Source organism: Protopterus annectens, chromosome 10.part0 (genome assembly GCF_019279795.1).
Source record: "Protopterus annectens isolate FY-2018-M chromosome 10.part0, PAN1.0, whole genome shotgun sequence".
Classification (NCBI taxonomy): domain Eukaryota; kingdom Metazoa; phylum Chordata; order Ceratodontiformes; family Protopteridae; genus Protopterus; species Protopterus annectens.
In genome coordinates, this window is record NC_056744.1 from 296,897,655 (window position 1) to 296,920,218 (window position 22,564).

At 40.6% G+C, this 22,564-nt stretch overlaps 1 protein-coding gene across 2 annotated transcripts in view; it reads left to right on the top strand.

Annotated features, from left to right (window-relative positions):
• The window catches only part of LOC122813052 (cholesterol transporter ABCA5-like), a 2,390,735-nt gene that overhangs the window by 1,279,210 nt on the left and 1,088,961 nt on the right, over positions 1-22,564 (top strand). For both annotated transcript variants that reach the window (XM_044085171.1, XM_044085172.1), the window contains exon 18: positions 9,995-10,114. In XM_044085171.1, the coding sequence (XP_043941106.1) occupies positions 9,995-10,114 (120 nt within the window). The remainder of the gene's footprint in view (positions 1-9,994; positions 10,115-22,564) is intronic.

Below are 22,564 nucleotides of genomic sequence, written 5' to 3' on the forward strand. Positions count from 1 at the left end.
TTGTGCCCAGTTGGGCATTACTATAAATTGGGAAATGTCTGCCTTACCACCCTCTCAATTTGTGACTTTTATAGGCGCAGAAATAGACACAGTTGCCATGTTAGCTCGCCTCCCTGCAGAAAGAGCACGGAACCTCATACAACAAGTTCTCTGTCTACTTCCCCTTCAAAACATCAAGGCAAAGACAGTGCTGAAACTCTTAGGGACCATGGCCTCCACCATATTGCTAGTCCCTCTTGCCAGATTACATATGCAAATTCTTCAATGTCTTCTATCGTCTCAGTGGTCCTTTCAACAACTGCCTGTATCCCACTACATCATTTTAACAGAGTCCTGCAAAAAAGGACCTCAGTTGGTGGATCCAACCCGACCAGCTAACGACAGGCACTCCATTCCTTCCTCACCAACCCATTGCTACTGTGGCCATGGATGCCTCACAGATATGGGGGGGGGGCATTATCTAGGCAGGACTGTCCAAGGCACATGGCAAGATCACGAGGTTCACCTGCATATCAGTGTCCTAGAGATGAGGGTGGTGCTTCTAGCGTTGCAAGCACTTCATGATCTTCTTTCTCTTGGGACAATAGCAATCCAATCAGACAACTTGTCAGTGGTATGGTATCTCAACAAGCAAGGTGGAACCAGATCTTACCCCCTTTGTCGGGAGGCGATTCGTGTTTGGAAGTGGGCAATATCTTCCCAGCACTTTCTAGTGGCAATGCACATCCAGGGACAACCATTGTGATAGCTGACAAACTCAGCCAGGCAATCTTGATGCCTCACGATTGGTCTCTGAAGCAGGAAATAGTGGAACAGATGTTCCGCAAATGGGGACAGCCTTGCTGCGATCTTTTTGCCAGTCCAATCAACTTCAAATGCAGCAGCTACTTTTCCCTTATCCCCCCCACAGGGGAGTCACTGAGAGACACACTTGTTCACGATTGGCCTCTGGGTCTCCTTTATGCTTTTTGCTTTTCTCCCCTTTCCTCTCATATCTAAGGTGATTCACAAAACGAAACTGTTGGGAATTAAATTGATTTTCATCACTGCTTACTGTCCTCATCAGATTTGGTTCCCCTTTCTCGGGCCTCATCTACTAGACGATCCATGGTCTCTGGACCCAGTACCAGATCTCTTGACGCACATGTCAGGCTCTCTTCACCCCAGCCTCCATATTCTCAGCTTGACAGCATGGCTGCTCCAGTTCCATCCCTAGTCAGGCTTCATGATTTTTCACCTGCTGTGACCCACATTCTCACATCTTCTCATTAACCCTCCACTAGAAAGTTATATGGTAGCAAATGTTGAAGGTTTTCTATCTGGGCTGAAGAAAGGAATGTTGACTCTTACACCGCATCCATTCCAGTGGTTTTAGAATTTTTGTCTGCACTTTTTCACCAGAGATCTGCTGCTGCCACAATTAGGGTTCAGTTGGCAGCAATATCAAATTTTCATTTGGGTCAACATGAGTCTAATCTGATGTCACATAGATTGTGTAAAACCTTCCTTAAAGGTGCTACTTTGCTGAGACCTCCTTTTCAGGAACTGGTAGATTCCTGAGATCTAAATTTCGTCCTGTCCAAAATAACGTCTCCACATTTGAACCTGCTCATTCGTGCCTGTTGAAGTTTCTGTCTTGGAAGACCTTGTTTCTAGTAGCCATTACATCTGGTAGACAAGTATCAGAATTACAATCAGTATCAAGCCCCCTGATTTGATTTTCCACAAAGACAGATTATCTCTTCGCACAAAATCCATCTTTTATCCCTAAAGTGTGCTCTTATAATAACTTGAACCAAACTATAGTGCTGCCGGTGTTCTTCCGTAATCATTCCACCACAGCAGAATACAGATTTCATCAGTTGGATGTTCACAGACAATTATGGTTCTATCTACACAGGACTAAGGAATTCAGGAAGTCAGACCAATTGTTTGTATCCTTCTCCGACTCCAGATTAGGTCTCCCAGTTTCCAAAGTGACCCTTTCGAATTGGATTTCGAGTTGTATCTCCTTCATTTATTCATACAATGGAAAGCCTGTACCGTTCAAGATTAAGGCTCATTCTACACAATCCCAGTCTACAATTGCAGCCTTCCAAGCCAGGGTTCCAGTTGATAATATTTGTGCAGCAGCAACCTGGGCTACCCCTCACATTTTTATTACTCATTACAAATTGGACCTGACCTCTAGGGGTAGAGCCTCCTTTGGTTCCATGGTACTCAGGAGAATTTTTCTGTGGGCCACCCAAGAATAAGGTGCTAGGAATGCTGTCCCATGTGTAAGAATGAAGACAAGATAGGACTACAGAACATAAAGAAGTTATGTACTCACCATAACGTTCCATGTTTGTAGTCCATCTCGCCCTTCATTCTAATGAACCCACCCTCCTACCCCTGTCCTGGAACGATCTGGAGATAGGATAATTTTTCCATAGCAGGTGGAGACCTTTCATTATTGTTGTTCTTTCTAGATAGCTTTAGTTCTGTCTTTCTATAGTTTAGCATCAAACAAGATCTGGGGATTGTACTGGTGCACCATGGGATACCTACCTAGCCATGAGCCAACTAGAAGACTTTGAGCTTTGTAATAGGCCGAGTTGGAGCCGAACCCATGTGTAAGAATGATGAGCAAGATGGACTACAAACATGGAACATTATGGTGAGTACCTTCTTTTTATATAAAAGAAAATAAACCATGTTAACATGTTCAGAGTTACAGCCATTATACATCACATATGTTCTTTTATACAGTTATTAATCCAACATTACATAAATTGCTCAATTCCTGCCTTTCTTTAAACCTTACACCTCCTCCAAAACATTATTTTGCATGCTTTGTTCCCACAATTTCTATTTTTTCTATCTAATTTGCTTCTACCCTTTTCTAAAGATCCCACTTCCAGTTTTTTTATCTCTGTTACAATATTCACTACCTCAAATAAAGTTGGATTATACTTTGATTTCCATTTTCTAGTAATTGCTTTTTTTGGCAGCCACCAGAATTAAACCTAACAAGGCCTTACTATGTCTTGGCAATTCAGATCCTGTATTCCAGCTAAAAAATCATTTCCTTAGATACACCCATTTGCTTACTCGGTATTTTTGACAGTGTACTCTGTAGGGAATTTTTAAAATCTTCCAACTCATTACACTCCTAAGACATATGTTCCCAGTCACCTCTTTTTTCGCCATCACATCTCCAACATTTGCCATCTACCTGGGGAAAAATTCTTTAGAGTCTGGTTGTGGTGTACAAATACATTTGCAAACACTTCCAAGCAGACATCCTAAATCTTCTAGATTTTTTGGCATATTTGTGAGCTATATATATATATATATATATATATATATATATATATATATATATATGTCCTCCCTTTGTTTCCTTGTGAATTGCTTATCCAGTCTCTCTTCCCAATCTTTTCTAACCTCTTAAAATTGATTCCTGTAGTTATTGTGGATTGTTTTATATGTTGTACTGATTATCTCATTTAAAAAACAGCTTCTGTGCTATTTTCAACTAAAAACTTTACCAGAGCAGGTCTTTCATTTAGGATTCCCCTGTCCCTTTCTCTTTGCCTATACTCTGATATCTTTCCCTGATAGGGAAGGCCGTCTCTAGCCTGCAGTCCAAATACTTTCTTGGTCTCTTTCAATTCCATTACATTTCCGTCTGTAGTCACTTGTTCCCAAATGGCTTTGCTCCTTTGATAGTTTTCTCCACTAAATTCGACCCCCTCTTCCCTTTTCTCTGTACCCCCAATTGCAGTCATCCCTACCAGAAGAATCTCATTTCTCCATTCTTGTATTGTCTTAGTACTTAGAATAATGTCTGCTGCTTCATGAATATAATATTCTGTATGGCAGGATCTGCTTCCAAAATCCTACTCTGTCTTTATTTCTTGAATTTCCCCCACTTCATCATCATCTCTTTCTACTTTGAATTATAACTTTCTGCTTGTGTTTATATATATATATATATATATATATATATATATATATATATATATGAACCTTAACTATGTAACACTACAATATCCCTTTAAATCAGGTAATTGTAAACCACCTTGTTGTATTGGCAGGATCAATTTATCCCACTTCTCTTCCTGTCCCAGATAAAATCCTTCAATTATTTGTTAATTCTGACCACAACATATCCTCTGGTTGATAAAAAAGATGATGACTGCTATATAAAACTAAAGGGACTAAAACATTTTCACTTCTTGTATCTTGCTATCTGTATCCCTAAACAAGATTTTGTGTTTGCTTTTGTATAATGTCTTCCCACATATCATACAGTAATATAAACGCAAACAAACTGTAATACGCATTTCCTTTATTTTTATGCTGTATATACATGTGTGCACACACACACATCTGTTTTCTTTTGAACAATTTTCATTTACCTCTACACTACATAGCTTGCTCAGTCCATGGCTTTCCTTAAATGTCACTCCTTGCCCTCCTCCAGAACATTATTCTGCAAATATTTTTCTCCAATTTTCCATTTATTTCTTTTTTTTCCCCACAAAAAATATTTTATTAATGATTTTTTTTAGAATTCCATCCTCTGGAACAGCTCATAAAGTCCAATATAATCTAGAAAGTGGTAGTATACTTCCCTTAAAATGCTGAGCATATGTCAGTATTAAAACAAAATTGTTCTTCTCCCAGTAAGGCATTATCTCATTGGGAAAAAATGGGGGCACATGCAGCCCCCACTACAACACTTGAGATCTGTTTGAAATACTTTTCTTGAAAGTATAAAAAATTATAGGGTCATATACTACCTGTAGTTGAACATTAGTCAAACATTTCCCTGATCCATTCCAATGCAGAATCTTGAGGAGTAACTGTAAACAGTTTGACAGCACTGATCATAAATAAAAAATCATCCCCCCAATGTAAATCATTTTTAAAATTCTTAAAAACTGCCTCAAGTTTAATCAATATTTTTGATGTTTCATAAAGCCTTGAATGTTTCTATTCAGAAAATTGGCTAATGGCTGTATCTTAAAACCTGCTGCATCAACTGTGAGATGTGATGGAGGGTCAGATACTGGTTTATGTACGTTAGGTATCTGGAATATAGTCTGGATTATTGGTCTGACCACGCTTAAATAAATAAAAAAATATGTCACCATCAATGTATTGTTGTAGAAAAAATATCCTCCAAAACCAAATCATTTTTTTTGTAGACAATATTTACGTCATTGGTAGACCCTATCTTATAAGTATTTTCATCATAAAGCATCAGTTGCATTTTATCCATATACATGTTATGTTCATCAAAACAATGCCTTCACCCTTTATCAGGTCTATTGTACTGAATTGCAGAGTTCCTACTTAACTCATTTAATAACATAAATTCAGCTTGAGTTAAACTGTTAATTAAAAGTCTCTTCCTTGGTAAAAAACTATGACAAATGCCATTTTTAGTCACCTTTTCAAAAAGGCTCAAGGCAGGAGCCAAAAAGGGATTGAAAGTACTTTTTCATTTCAAAACTGAATGGGAGGAATCATGGTGTCAAATATCAGAGTTAAGCAACGTGCTAAAATTTTATTTCCATGTAAAACTTTGTAAATCTAACAGATGATCAGCTAGGCCATGCCATACTGTAATAACAAAGCTGAAACATTGTGCAGGCAGAATATCTATCACTGTCAATTTTCAAGTTATTATAATTGAAAATGTTAAAGCTAAAAAACATATTGTCAAGATAAAAAATCTTCACTAAAGAAACTTCTTAAGATTTGAGGGCAACTTCTCTTTGTATTGTGCCTTTAGTGAACCTAATTGCGTACGCCATAGAAGGCTTTCCTCTTTGTCTTCTTCCTATTGATTGGCCAGCCTGTCTGAATGTCTGAGTGGTGAAACATCCATATCCAAAGGAACTTCACTGGAATTTGTTTTGATGTTAGTGTTGGCAGGATTCCCAAAATAACTTATTTTATTGGAATATTTAACTGCGAAGAAAGGGGTCTATATTAGAACATTGACTTTTAAAAATGTCGAATGTTCTAATATCGACCCCTACTCAGCAAACGCTGACAACATCGAACATGCAGAACAGCAAATTTTTTCCAAGGGAAAAACATTTGCTGTTCCGACACACATACACACAACACAAACACACCAAACAAATAGCAATTCACACACATACACCTAAAATCCTACATCTAACCCTACACTAAACTGTACACACACCACTAGCTATCCACTTACCTTAACCCAAACCCTAACCCTAAGGTCTGTCACTATCGCACACTAACCTCACCCGCACCCTAACCCTAACTCACCTACCCCGCCGTAACCCTCACGTCCACACAATCACACACTTACCTGACCAGCACCCTAACTCACCTACCCAGTGCTTAACCCTCACGTGCACACAATCGCACACTGACCTGATCCCGACCCGTAACTTTCCACCACAGTGCTGAACATAGCGAAGCCTCAGGAAATGGCCAACCGAATTCCTTCTCTAGGAAGAAATTGGGTGTTCCGCAGCTTCGCTATTTTCAGCGTTCGCTGAATAGGGGTCGATATTAGTACATTCGAATTTGTGAAACTTCGATGTTCTAATATAGACCCGCGAAGAAAGTAGTGAATACGCACTGTTTTTACGATATTCACTCAGATCACTTTCTAGCTTCTTTAATTTCTTTTCCTGCCTTTGTTTGCTTCCATATTTTATTGACTTTGTTGAAGACTTCATGCTATTTTATTGAGTACACTTCAAATGCCAAATCACAACACAAGGACTTATCTAACTCAGTAATTTCCACCATATGAATATCTGCCCTTTTCAAGTAGAATTAATTAAATGCTCCATTAGTTCAAAACCAATCCGGTTGAACAGCTGTAACAGTCCTTTATTTAACACTCCATCAAGTTCCAAACCACTTTGATGCTTTCAAAAGCCAAGACCTTTAGGCATAATTTTAGATGTATTGCACTATTTGAGATATCCATTTTCCACTTTTAAGACTTGGTATTTATTGAGCCTTTTTTCAAAATCATTTAATTGCTCAACAAAGAAAATATTCTTCTTAACTCTCACATGGGAGCCAAAGATGTCACTTGAAACCAGTTGTCAAGCATTCTGTCATTGTCTATGGGTATAGAAATCTTATGAGAGCAACTTTCTTTTGACACACATGATTACTGTAATACATAACGTTAGTAGAACAGTTCAGTAATATGTTTGAGATGCGTTGATTATTAACTTGTGAAGACTATTACTTTGGGAAGCACACACCATTAGCTTAAGCTGCTGAAAAAATAAAGTAAAATTACTAACCAATGTCTCCATGTTTTTAACTAAAGACGTAGGTGAAAAAAGTTCTGGAGAGGTAACAATCATGTTCAGTACAAAAAAGGGAAGGCAAATTTTGAGCAAAAGTACTTCTTGAAGATCAAACCGATAAACACAATGGCCCATTGAGTACTAGTAGTATAGTTGAGGTCATTACCATCAATTGTCATGTACTTAAGTATTTGTCATTGGTTCTCAATGTACTAGGTGAAAGCCTAGTTTAGTGTACAAGAGGGCCTGAAATTTTAAGAATACTTTTGAGTCAGCTATCTGAAGTAGTTTATGTGATGGTTCAAGAACCAATGGTATCTTAAAATGTGGGTTTTGTAGTCAATACCAGTACATCCTGGGGTCTGATGAAGTTTTTATTGAAAGTTGCGTTTCAGTTAGTCAGAAGCATATTTAGTTGCAGCACAAAGAGTGTACTTTATTTAGTGAGCGAATGTTATGCCTGGCATTTTATATGGACAAACCTGAGTGCAATTACCATAAGCATATTTATAAACATTTACCTGACATTACAGGGTTTGATACAAAAACTGCTTTGAGTATAGACATGTAAGTAATTTCTTTAATGTTAATAAAATGTTTTATGGTGCTGCAAAAGGTTATTAAATACCTGAAGTAGATTTATGGGAAACCCAACTGCAAAAAAGTGAAGTGAATTGGCAGCTCAAACTCAGAGCTGAAACAACCCCTGGTATTAATGATAAATTCTCCATTGTAAGTCGTTATGATAATCTAAACTGATAATTTTGTTAAAAAATGTCTTTTATGATTATTTATTGAATAACTGAAATATGGGTAGGGCTGTACCCCAGATTCTGATGAAGTCCATTTTAGATTGAAAGCACTAGATCTGGAGGATTTTGTTAGTAAGGTCAAGATATCACAATGATTCCTAGGTACTTGTGGTTCTTTCATGTGTTTTACATAGCAATGTCAAAAGCAAAAATTAGTAAGTTACTCTTCTGGGCAAGGAACATTTCCGCCATGTGTTAATTCCAAAAGACAAAGCAGCTATTGAAAATCGGTACTAGTTTTACAACTTGACAATGGACTTCTGCTGCTGCTTCACAGAAAAATAGGTTTGCATACAGAAAACTTGAAACAAAATTCATTGGTTTGTTAATCTTGCTTCTTATTGTGAACAACATTATGTGCTTTAACACAAGATAACTGGCTTTCTGTGTAGCAGAAAACAGGTCTGCTGCTGATCTCCCTTTATATATTGTTTATGTTGCATGCATTCAGTACTGTAACTAGGGTGGAGTATTGAAATGAGCGGCTGTCCCAGGCAGAAGCTGGTAGGGGACACGATTGGCAGTACTAAAGAGTTGTAGATTGAGTGTGAGTGCAGAATTGGAATTCATTTAAGTTGCCAAGGCTGATAATGATGCTGGTTAAATGAACGTTTTTAGTTTTTTAGAAACTTTGTGCCATTAGTAACTGTAGCAAGGAGCTTATCTATGCTATGTAATGCAGCTGTGATTTTTTTTTTTAACCTAAGACGGTTACTTTTTTTGGGTCTTCAGCTTTGAGTTGAGGGGGCACCAGTGTGACTTTGCCAAGGGTGCCAGTTGATCTAGCTACATCACTTTTTCGTAGAAAGTCTTTCAGTTTGGTATTCCAGTACAACCTTAGCTTTCTCCCAGAAAATGTTTTGTCTTTTTATATGCTTCATATTAAACTTATTGCAGCAGTCTAAACTTTTCTGTTCTTGTCCTAGCCTCTAAACCTTGGGAATCACTCCTGAGTCCTTCCATATGTTTTTAAAAGAAGCTGAAAAAACATCTGTTAACAACTACAAAATGCAAATGCTTTCATGATAATACCCACCACCTCCCATAATCTGTCTTTCTTCTACTGTTACTACTCTGTAACACAACCAAGGAAAAATAATCATACATTTATGTAATAATGGATATGTACTTTAGAGGGTGTATGCTTCTCAAATGTAATGTGTTTGGTAAACAAAGAAGTAAGTGTACTTCAGTGCTGATTGCAGAACAGTTAATATAATACTCAGATGACTCCAGGGCATCTTGCTATGGTGATTCTATTAAATGACAACCTATGAAAATTAATATGCTGAAACCGCTGTCTTTCAAACACTGATGGTGCCAAATTTACATCTCTAAGACTACATGCATAATTCTGAATTAGCCTGTTGGGAGTGTAGTTCAGGCTGCACTTTTTCAAGTAGAGCAAAAACTATATTGATAACATTTTGCATGTAACAAGCCCCTGTGAAGCTCTCCTTGTAGGGGGCTGCTCCCTTGCACTGATTTTTATTATTCATTATCTGAGGTTGCAGAACCCAGGGGAAAAGTGTGTACTACTTTATCTTTGTTCTCCAAGATTCTGCAACCCGAGAGTGAGACTAGTTAAGCGTGTATGTTCATTTTGGTAATGGTATGATTTGGTAGCTTATTAATATCAGTGTGACGTGTTTAGACTAGTTGTGCTTGGCAGTAAGCTCAACAGGAATCAAGACAGTGAGCTGCCGTGGACCTGGCCTCAACGTTAATGGTAAAGTCCACTAACATTTTGTGGCATTCTTGAGTTTGATATTTTGATCAGCACTACCTAGTACAATTTTTGGTGTTGTTTTGATGAATAAATGTGCTCTTTATAAAATGGATTTGTGAACAGTGGAATGTTTCTTCCTTTAGGCTTGTTCTCTGACTTGGAAAGCAATCCCAGTCTTGGTATTGTCAGTTGTGGTGTTTCCATGACAACACTTGAAGATGTTTTCCTTAAACTGGAAGCAGATGCTGAGCTTGATCAAGCAGGTAAGCTGCTTTATCACTGTCATCTTAGAATGAGTTTGTATTCCTTTTATATCTGCAGACCATCTTGTCATCTAAAAAAAGTTTTACATTTACAAAAAAAAAAAAGCATTTTCCAGGGAAAAAAAGGATCACCTACCCTCTCAATGTAGACAGCAGCTAGAATGCTGTTCACTTCAGTGGTTCAAGAAAACGTACATGAGTGTTCCTGTAGGAAATGTGCATCTCTTAACTTGTATCTGTTATTTTAGAATGTCATAGCAGGAGGACTGCTTATGCAGGTGTAAAACATAAGAATCTGATTTGCAGAATTCAGCTTTCTAGTTCCAGTTTAGGTGGCACTACTCTTCATCTCATGTTGTGATGTGTCTCTCTATTAAAGGGACAATTGCGTATTGCTTTCTCCCTTTCCCTAAAGCAGTGGGATTGAAGATGTTTAATAATTGCATTTTAGTCTATTTGGTAACACAGAGCTGTAATTTAAGTAGAGATGTTATGTTGTCCTATCTCGCTGTAATTCTTGCTGGTTGGGTTCGGAACTGAGCATCAGTTCCGACTCGGCCGAATACAAAAGCTCGAGAGCTTCCACTGGCTCGAGGCTAAGCCCTATCCCATTATGCATCTGGTAAAATCCCCAGATCTCATTTGCCGCTCAAGTGACTGGGATGTCTTCTTACTGGCTTGTTGGCTGAGTAGATTTTATTTCACTTTTTCTCTCCAGTTTTTGTCAGTTTTCTGTCTTATATTGTGCGATAGAGTTAGATAAAACCCCTCCTGGCTTTCTGTGCATTGTTTTTCCCTTTGTTTCTGTGAGAGACCCGGCTCTCGGCTGCCCATTTAACTTGGAGGGCCGCGTCCCATCCCCATGCCTTCCTTCCCTTTGAGATTCCATTTATGTTAGAAGATTCTCCATCGTTGGGTTTGTGTGTGTTCTAGTGATAGTTTTTAGTGTGTCAAGTAGTGGTTAGATCTGTCCTTTGATGGCTTTCTTACAGCTTTCTGCTGAAAGCTTTTTCAGTGTGTATTGAACTTTTGTTGTGGTGTTAGTGGTTCAGTAGGCTCCTGTTTTTTTGGAGCAGTTTATTTAGTGTGTTAAATTAGTGGTTAAACCCACCCTTTGGTGTTTTTTTTCTTACAGCTTTCTGCTGAAAATAAAGCTGTGTGCGTTGCAACTTCTTGTGTGTGTTAGTAGTTAGTAGGCTCCTGTTTTCTTGGAGCAGATTATAGTTAAAAGTTAAAGTCACATTTTGAAAGAATTTCATATAGTTTTTCTTACTTCTTGTGGTTTATACTTTGTTCTTTGAATATGTCGAAGGAAAAGGAAAAAGAGCCTAAAGAACATAGGCAGTCTGGTTTCAAGAAGTGCGATCAATACACTCAAAAGATGTCGATCATGGATGGGCACACCAGTTGTGTATATTGCTTGGGTGCCATCCACTTACAAGACCCTTGCACTATTTGCCATGGGTTCAGCAGCAGGGTCCTTCAAGAGCATAGAAATAAATTGGTGGTCAGAGGTTTGTTAAAAGGTCCTTTCCAGGAATCTTTGGAAGGATCTTAAAACCTCCAAGCCTTCTTCTTCTTCCTGTTCAGTTTCCAAACGACATGCTGTTTCGGCTCCAGCTTCAGAGTCTCTTAAAATAGTTGCTGCTTCAGAACCAAGGGCTCTTGGTTCTGACAAAACAAAATTAACCTCTCTGGCCCCATCAGTATCTTTGGAGCCGGTAGATATACCAGTTAGAAGACGGTCTCCTGTTTTGGAGCAGATATATCCATCCTTGAGATCGCCCATTTTGGAGAGGCCCAAATCTCCTTCATTATCCTCCTGATCCTCCAGGAGTTTATCTGATGATGATGTGGAGCGGGAAGAGATTGAATAAGACTTCAGTGCTGGCTAAAATTTTATCGTCTCTGACCCCAAGGGACTTGGGACCATCCAAGACACTGTCTTCAGTTCCTCCTCCAACCCCATTGGTGGTTTCAGAGCCAGAGAGTGTAGATCCAATAGAATTGGAACCGTCGGTACCGGGACCTCCTTCAGGATCATTGGTTCCGGCTTCTGCTCCAATGCCTTTGGCTCCTTTGGATCTCGAGGAGTCTAGGAGCCAACGCTCACCCATCAGTTCTGGGGAGTGGAGTAGACGCGAACAGTTGTCCAAGCCGACTCTACCCCTCGATGCCTTGGCGAGGTTGAGCTCGGTTCCTACATCGGCTTTGGAGCCACCCGCTCCACCTCGAAGTCGATCCTCAGCATCTTTGGAGTGGAGGGTCTCTTCTGTGCAGAGTGAGGGGGCTTTCGAGCTGATGGAGAGAGTGCTGTCATCCCAGACAGATCCACTCTTGGAGCCATCTACTGTTCCTTCACAGGTGCCGGTGTTGCTCTCTTCTTTGCCCACCCACCGTCAAGCGTAGAGATCCAGAGCCCTCAGGAAGCCCCTGCGGGCGTCACTGTCTTTTCCGACACTTTTCCAGAGTATCCCTCTGAAGAAGTCACTTGGAAGAGACTGTGCAAGAGGAAACACATAGACTTCCCTGAGTCAGTTACATTGAACACTGATCTGGATGAGTCTGAAGGGTCCCCACAGCCCCCCTCTGAGGATGTCTCTTTTGCTGACATCCTTGAGATCCTGAAACAGAGGGGTGGCTGGAAGCCCACCAACCCTTCAGAGGATGAATCGGTGTACCTAGAGGCTTTTGGATCTCGCCCTTCTACCTCCTGGGTGACCCTTCCCACGATCAGTTACTTAACGTGATATCACATGAGGAGTGGTCTTCTCCAGATACAGTGGAACCGGTTCCGCGGAGGCTGAATAAATTTATTACAACCACTACTGAGAAGGAGTTTCTTACCAGAGAAGTCTGTTTAGATGCGATGGTGGTGGCGGCAGCCACTAAGGAGGAGTTATCAGAGACGACCTCATCTGTTCATCCTCACAACAAAGAGTCACGGACTATGGACAGATATTTAAAGCGTACCTTTTCTTCAGCGGCCTTTACCCTGTGGTTGCTGAATTACCTGACCCATTTTACGAGGCTTCAAAGGGATCTCCTCAAAAGAGCTCGGAGATACCCTTCAGGGTACTGTAGCTTTGGGGACCGCAGACAAAGTTTCATCGCAGCTCTCCACCATCAACTCTTTTGTCAGTTCCTCCATGAGACTGATTTCTTACGCAGCTTATGGGGCAAGCAGAGGAGCAGCAGCTACAGGAATTTCCCAAGAAGACATTCCTGGATGCATCTTTGCAGTTTTTGCCGAGCTCTTCAAGTCTTCCTTCGCCAATGCCCCTTTTTGATGGTTCATCCCTTTTTGGACCCAAGTTGAAAGATATTTTAACCAGGTGTGAGCAAGAAGGGAAAACCTTGTCTGTCATGGGAGTCTGTTTTTCTGCCCCATCTAGACCTTATCCCAGAGGTCAGAAGGGTGGGAAGATATGGTTCTGCAAGTCCCAAAAAGGTTTCTCTGATGCATGTGGTGATACCTCACCCAGGGGCAGAGGGGGAGGTGCCAATGGAAGACACTGATCTCACAGCAGAGGGGATCCGCAGAATCAGGGCGACAGAGATATGGTCTCTGGGAGGCCCGACTGCTTTTCTCTGGAGGCGGTTGGGGGACGTTTGTCACTGTACCCAAACGCCTGGATAGAGATCTCCAGAGACAAATGGGTACAGACAATCATATCCAGAGGATATTACATCCCCTTTTCTACTCCCCCTCCCATAAAATAATCCTTGCCAGATGTTCCACCCGGTCGAAAGGACCACGCAACACAAGAGATACTCAAATTGCTAGAAAAAAAGAGTCATCCAAGATGTTCCCGCAGACCAGATTGGATCCGGAACTTACTCCCTGTTCTTTTTAGTACCAAAAAAGACAGAGGACTGGAGACTTGTTCTGGATCCAGCAAACTAAACAAATCCATAAAGAAATCAAAGTTCAGGATGGTGACAGTGCAGTCAATATTTCCCTTTATATGGAAAGATGATTGGATGCGCTCGATAGAGCTCCAGGACGCATATTACCACATAAAAATAGACAAGCGGTCCAGGAGATATTTATGCTTTTGGCTGGGAGCCAGTCATTACCAGTTTTGAGCCCTGCCCTTTGGCCTCACTACAGCCTCCAGAGTCTTCAAATGCATGACAGTGGTCACGGCTCACTTGAGACGTCAGGGATTGCAGGTGTTTTCATACCTAGATGACTGGCTTCTTGCCGCCACCACCAAGCATCTACTTCTGCAGGCGAGGAATGAAACATTGGTTCTTTGCTCCAGACTAGGCATTACAGTAAACTTAAAAAATGCTGCCTTGTCACCTTCACAGCATATTACTTTCTTAGGTGCAGAACTGGATTCAAAGCAGATGGTGGCAAAACTTGCCCCCAAGAGAATTCAGTCTCTTCATTGTCAAATCAAGATATTGAGATCAAGAAGAAGGGTTCAAGCCAGGGCTGTGTTACAGGTTCTAGGTACCATAGCAGCCGCAATTCTTTTAGTTCCCCTAGCTCGTCTACACATGCGGGTTCTACAATGGTTACTCTTTGCCCAGTGGTCCATGCAGGACTTGCCTCTATCACACCAGATAATCGTTACTGAGTCATGCAAGAAAGATCTTCTCTGGTGGTTACAGAGAGAACAGTTGTACCTAGGCTGCCCCTTTGTTTTTCCACAACCAACAGCAGTATTGACCAAGGACGCTTCCCAGATCGGGTGAGGGGGCATTATCTGGGAATGACAGTTCAAGGGGTATGGCAAGAACACGAGAACCACTTGCACATCAATGTCCTAGAGGTGAGAGCGGTGCTGTATGTGTTCCAGGCACTTCAAGACTCTTTTCCAATAGGAACAGTTGCAATTCAAACAGACAATGTCAGTGGTGTGGTACATAAACAAGCAAGGAGGAACCAAATTGTATCCCCTATGTCGAGAAGCACGAGTATGGCAATGGACGGTCGCGTCTCCTTGTTTTGTGATAGCAATGCCTATCCCAGGGAAATCCAGCGTCATAGCAGACAAACTCAGCAAAGTGATTCTGTTGCCTCAAGAGTGGTCCCTGAAGCCAGAAGCTGCAGAAGAGATCTTCCAGAAATGGGGCCAGCCTTGCTGCAATCTTTTTGCCACCTCCATGAATGCCAAATGCAGCAGCTACTTTGCCCTCATTCCCCCTCTGGGCAAGTCAACAAGGGATGCACTTGCCCACATTGGCCCCTGAGACTACTCTATGCCCCCCTTTCCCTTAAAACCCAAAGTACGTCTGAAAGCCAACACATTGAAAAGCACTATGATTCTCATCACACCTCACTGGCCTTGACAAGTTTGGTTCCTCTTTCTCTGGACTCATTTACAGGAGGAACAGTGGATTCTGGACCCAGTTCCAGACCTTTTGACCCACTCATCAGGAGCGTTCCATCCGTCCATCCAGACCCTCAAGTTGACAGCATGGCTGTTCCTATTCCATGCTTAGCCAGGTGTCACAAATTCTCCCCTGCAGTTAAGCATATCTTGGTCTCTTAGAAAACTATATTCAAGTAAACGGAAAATATTTTTATATTGGGCTGTTAAACACAATGTCGAACCTTTTATGGCCCCTATTACCACAGTTCTAGAATTTCTCTCCAAGCTTTTTGACAAAGGAGCAGCAGCAGCTACTATCAGAGTTCATTTGGTAGCTATCTCTAACTTTCATACTAGCGAGATGGGAATGCCTGTAATGTCTCACAGATTATGTAAGGCCTTTCTGAAAGGTACGTTCTTACTCAGACTCCCAATCAGGGGAACCTCCAGCTCCTTTGGACCTTAATTTTGTGCTATCTGCATTGATTTTGCCACCCTTTGAACCCGCAGCATCTTGTGATATGAAGTTTATATCCTGGAAAACTCTTTTCTTTGTAGCTATTACTTCTGCCAGACGGGTGTCAGAACTTCAAACTCTTTCTATACGCCCACCTTGTATAGTTTTTCACAAAGACAGAGTATCATTAAGAACTAATCCCTCTTTTCTACCCAAAGTTTGTTCAGAAAATAATCTAAATCAATCTATAGATTTGCCTGTTTTCTTTCCGAATTATAGTGACAAGGCAGAGTATACATTACATCAATTAGATGTACACAGACATCTCCGCTTCTACTTGCATAGGACCAAAGATTTCAGAAAGTCAGATCAGATTTTTGTGTCCTTTTCGTACAAAAGGAAAGGATTGCCTGCTTCGAAAGTAACTGTGTCTAAATGGCTTACAGATTGCATTTCCTTTTCATACACTAAGAATGACAGACAATTATCAGGCAAAGTAAAAGTTCATTCCACGAGAGTGGTTTCAACATCCTCTTCTTTTCAGGCTAGGCTTCCCATGGACACTATTTGTGCAGCCGCCGCCACATGGGTGAGACCTCATACCTGTATTACTCATTACAAAGTAGATGTGGCCTCCTGGAACAGGTCTTCCTTTGGTTCCACTGTATTGAGGAGTCTTTTCTCTTGAGCCACCCTTGGGTAAAGTTACTAGGGACACTGTCCCAACCAGCAAGAATTACAGCGAGACAGGACAGCATAACATTAAGAAGTTATGTACTCACCATAACGTTCTATGTTTATTGTTCATCTTGCCTATATTCTTGCATCCCACCTACCTCCCCCTCCTTCGTTCCTGGAGGAACGGGTGGATAATCTTATTGTTCTGTATATAGTTATGATGGTGTGGAGTCTTTGATTCTTCTTTCTAGAAGATTGCTATGTTCTAGTCTGTGGGTATACTAAGTTAGTGTTTCGCATGCAAACAAGGCCTGGGGATTTTACCAGATGCATCATGGGATAGGGGTTAGCCTCGAGCCAGTGGAAGCTCACGAACTTTTGTATTCGGCCAAGTCAGAACCAATGTTTGGTTCCAAACCCAACCAGCAAGAATGTAGGCAAGATGGACAACAAACATGGAACGTTATGGTGAGTACATAACTTCTTATTTATTTTCCTAGTGTAGCTGATCTAAATCTTATTTTGCTGTTGCGTGGTATTATAAAGATGTGAGAAGCGCTTTCCGCTGTGGACTTCTACCACATTTCTTTCATCCTGAGCATCTACGTAATGTTATTTAAAGTAAAAGTCCATCAGTCTCATCCTGCACCAGCTTTTACCCATTCCAAATTGTATTGTCCATAGTCTTTCTGTCCTTTTGTAGCATATATGTTCCTTTTTGTTGGTCTTTTGCCTCTTTAAATCATATCTCAAGCAGAGTTCTTAGCCCCTCTTAATTTGCTAGGCTTCTTAGAAGTATTCGTTGACACAGTTATCAGTTAGTTGATTTAACTATATGATGTAGCTTAAAAAGAAATGTGACCTTCAATGAAAAACAGTAGTCCGTGACTCCTGATCATTTCTCAAAATGCTTCAGCAATATAGTAAACTTTTTCTTTTAATGTGTATACTGAAGACCGCAAGACCCTAAAAGCTTTACTGTGCTGTCACATGTATATTAATAACTTATTCCAAGGGATGTGAGAGTTGCATACAGCAGCCCAAGCTTATTCGTCAGATAAACATGCTCAGATGTAAAATTTATCAGTAGAGTCTGCATCTGCAGATAATGCCTTAAAATGCTACAGTAAAACAGTACTAACTTTATAGTTCGTACTTTTGTTTGCCAACGCATTAGTGTTGCGCAGAAAGGTGTAAATTAATAGGTCTGCTTTTTGTCTGGTTGCTTCTGTTCACAGGTAAGATAAACATAAGTATTAATGAGTATTGAAACAAACTTGCAGTTTATTGTATACCAGGATTAATGTCATTTTCCTCCGTATGTCCATATTTCTCTTCTTTTTTTTTCCTCAACTGTTACTATTTGGAATAAAGTCCCTGACCCTTTCACATCTTATGTGAACACTTAAAGCCTATGTTCCAGGGAAATTCATATTTGTTACATAGCTGCATTAGTAGTCATTATAGAAAAAAACAAAATGTATTGTATAAAAACAAAATACATTTCTTGGAACTTAAAGATGTGTAGACACTGTATCACCTCTCCAACCACCTGAACACTTGAGACCTTTGAAGTATAATTCCTTGGAAACTGAATGTTTGCTGCCAGAACTTTAGTGGCTAGGTTAGATACATTAGAAAAGCACAGTACAATTGCTGCATACTGCCAGAGGGGCTTTTTTTTTTTGGCTTTTATATGTTTTGTTAATGCCGCATTTAAAGTTTACTGTTTAAGCATGCTAACGATAAAGGAAAAATTTTTTCCACAAAAAGTACATTAAGCAGCAGTTGAAAACTTTCTTCAAGGTTGTACCTGTTTAGCTTTTAAAAAAGGCTGCAAAGTAGTCTTAAAGTGTTCCTTCTTCCTGAGACCTTCTTTTAAGGACCCGGCTCCCATGTGGGACCTTTATGCCATTCTTGAGAAGAGACAAATTCAAGCTTGTGGCTATGGTGTATTTTAAATGTCTGTCTTAGAAAACACTTCCTGGTGACTATCATATCTGCAAGGAGAGTGCTCAAATTACATTGTCCAGCTTACATTGCTGTTAGTTTTCTAGCACTACGATGAAATGGATGGACTAGACCACGTAAGATATGAAAGTTATGTTGTTGTCTTTTGGCTTTTCCCGGTTAGGGATCGCCACAGTGGAACTCCGGTCTGCTAATGATTGGCAGTAGATTTTCACGAACATCGAGATATCAGCTCGACGTTCAACCTTCAACAATGGCACGCCCATTTATGCATGCCTTTCGAACGGCCACCCAACCGCGGGGAGGACATGCAGACTCCACACAGAAGGCACGCCCTGCACTTCAGCCGAGAATCGAACGGGAGAACCTCTTGCTGTGAGGCAACAATGCTACAGCTGCACCACCGCGGAAGTACAAGATATATCTTACGCATGTGTTTCGAACGCCCACCCAACCGCGGGGAGGACATGCAGACTCCACACAGAAGTCACTCCCCACACTTCAGCTGAGAATCGAACGGGAGAACCTCTTGCTGTGAGGCAACAATGCTACCGCTGCACCACCGCGGAAGTACAAGATATGAAAAGATATGAAAGTTATCTACTTAGCTTAATAGTAGATCTTCAGGATCCATGTCTGTCTATTTGTCACTGTATCCCATTTCTTCCCCTTCCTTTGGTTATTGTCCTCTTCATATTAACCTAGAGGCCTATAGACAACAGCATATTTATAGCTAGTGATGTTAGGATGGCTAGATGTCCTGTTTGTTATCCTTTAGATCCTTAGGTGGTCAGATGTCAAATTTAATTTTTAGAATTAGAGGAAAGCAAGTTGCATTACAGATACAAAGAGAGGTGTTTTAGCTTTAGAGATATTGTAAAATGCCAAGCCAGTACTGCTTGTGGTGACCAGTCCTTCTGTTGAAGTGGGTGGATATAGATTATGAAAATCTATGTGTATGTTAACTTCATATCTTTCATGTTTATGTTGTATATCCCACATCTAGAATGTAGATAAACTAACAAACCTTCATATTACCTATGAGTGTGTTAGCAAGTGGTCCTGTTTATGTGTGAGCTTATATGTGCATGTGTTGTTTTGTGCATTATGACATAGTAAGAGCTCCACAAACTGGCAAGTGTATTACCTGTGGGAAAGAAATCTATAGAAATATGTTGATCATATTGATCATTGCTGCAGTAGCCTTAGCTACATGGATTATATCTTGCTAAGGATATAACAGCTGGCCAGCTTTCAAAGCTTCAGGGCACTTAATGTGCTGGAAACCATACACGTTTTTCACAAATGTAGGGTCTTTCTCAAGAATATCCTTACTTTATGCCTAAAACTGTGCTTGAACAAATTCCTGTCCACTTTTTCCATGTTCTTCTGTCTTGGCCAAACTCTCAGAGCAAAGGAGAGGCCAGTCTGCATACCGTGGACTTAGACAAACAAGATATTATCTCAACAAAACCAATGAGCTGAGAAAAAGTAATCAGATTTTCTCTTCTTTTATATTAGGGAGTCAAGTATCCAAACAGACTTTCTCTTCAAATGTTTGGCTAATTGCCTCTATTTCTGATTTGATCCATATGGCACACTCATCAATATCAAGACAAGTGCATACTCTACCAGGGCAGCTTCTGCCACAGCATACTTTTTCAAGAATACTTCAGCATAGAACATTTGTGAGACAGCCGCCTGGTCTTGTGTATCCATTTTTCTCCAGACACTACCAGCTGGATAACCAGATGAAGCACAGGTCAAGCTTTACAGCACACTACTAAAGGAAATGATCCCACTTTCTCCCTCAGCCTGGAAGCAGACTGTCTGCATGCTGTTATTACTGCCCAGTGTTACGTAATAGGACTGTAGCAGTGATCTCTGCAGAAAATGTTTCTGCTTTCGGTTTGTGGCCCTCCTCCTTTCTAGTCCCCTGTTCCCGTAAGAAGGGTTGATTTCATCCTTTGCAATGCTTGACCCTAGGCAACCAAAGGAAAGGTGGCGTTGTGCCCCCTTTGTTTATATTTACATATTGACTCCTTTATGGTAAGACACCTAGGTGAATGAGCATTGGTACCTTTTGGGTTGTATAACACTATCTGTTGTATGATGATTCTCATTTGTTTTTTACCATGAGTGTTAGGGAGGCTTTCTGTCTATCTGGTCATTTTTTTCTCCTCTCTGTCTATATCTATGTCTCTTTCCAGTTGGGAGGAGATTTACTTCTCTGATCTACAGACTAAAAACCAAGACGTATAGCTAACCAAGTGTGCAGATGACTGTAAACTGGAAGTCATTGTCATTTCCCTGTCTGCTGTACCAGTCTCCCAGCAGGAAGTAAGACTTATAAATGTCTGGAAAATGGGCTTAAGCTAAATAAAAACATGCAAAATTCCTGAATTTGTCAGGAAAACCACCTGCACATTATATTTTTTATTTATTTTATTTATCCTTTGTTGACCGGATTAGTCCCACTAGCCTAATGAAATATTTTCAGGGGAGAATCGAGGTGGTATTTATACTACCAGGAGTGGTTTGACCAAGATATCGGTTAACTTCACCTACTGTTTCCATGGGTGACATGATCTTTTGCATCCACCTGAGCTATGACCAGCTGAAGCAGATGGAACCTCAGTTTAATGTCTCATCCAAAGTAAAGCACACTTAGTAGTGTAGCACCCCCATTATTACAGTGCACTGTCAGCAATCCATTTACTTGGAATGGAAATAAAACCCACAGATATCTTGTCTTCCAGCACCAAAGACAAGTGTGCCACCTGTTGAGCCACTGACACTGATAATAGCATAGACAACACCCCACTTCAAAGTGAAAATGTAGATAGATAGCTAGGAACCTGGGCTGATAATTCCCTCTCCTTTGCTCACCATCTAGCAACAGTTATCAGAATGTCCTTCTACTTGGAGTAGCCAAAGTAAAATTATCCAGATCTTAACTGGTTATTGCGTCACTGTGTTCTACACTGACTAGACAAATTATAGAATGCAGCTCCCTCTTTGATATGTACCTCACCAGACATGTAAAACAGTTGGAGGGACCCCATAGGTTCCTAAGAAAGCGAATCATAGGCTAAAAAACCCGTTGGCCACCAGAAAATATTGGACTCACTGTCTCTGTTTTCTGTGTCTTATTGGCTACTCAGAGCTGACCTCTGCCTTGCCTTGTGAACAGTCATGGGACCTAGTAGTCCAGGATTTCTTTTATAATTCCAAAATACCAGAACAAAAGATCTAAATGTGCCTCAGCAGATCAGCAAAACAAGGTGGTGAGACAGATTCATTAACGACCATCTCCCTTACCTCTGTAATAGACTCTGTCTACTGATCAAGCAGCTTGATTCACTATTTTAATTCAAATGGACCTTGGGAAGTTAGACGGGTATTCATAAATTCATTCTGGGCTTGACTGGTCTAGACCTAATTGAGAGGGGTGGTACAGTCAAGGGTGGGAACTGGCACGGGGTACTGGTCACAAGACACAGCAGCCTTGAACTTCCTCTGATCCTGTGTGTGTGTGTGTGTGTGTGTGTGTGTGTGTGTGTGTGTGTGTGTGTGTGTCTGTCTGTCTGTCTGTCTATATATAGCTATATCTATATATGTCTGTCTATCTGTATATATAAAATAAAGATGTGAAGTTGTTCTATCTCGACGTTCATTCTTACCGATGGGTTCGGAGCCGATCCTTTGGGTCTGAGTCGGCCTACTGCAAAGCTTGAGGTTTCCAAATAGCTCAAGGCCAAGTCTCTATCCCATGATGCACTTAGAGTTACCCCAGATCTAGTTTGCCGCTGCAACAGATAGGAGGTTCTCAGTAGCTCAGGCCAGTAAAAACCTTACTTTTCTTACATTTCAAAATGTTATTGATATTTTTCCTGAATATATAGTTAGATGGTTAGTTAGCTAAGCTCTTCCAGCGTTATCTATAGTTTCCCTTTCCCTTGTGTGCCTTTTCATACTTGTATATTTGGCCTCATTTTTTATTAGGCCTATTTAACT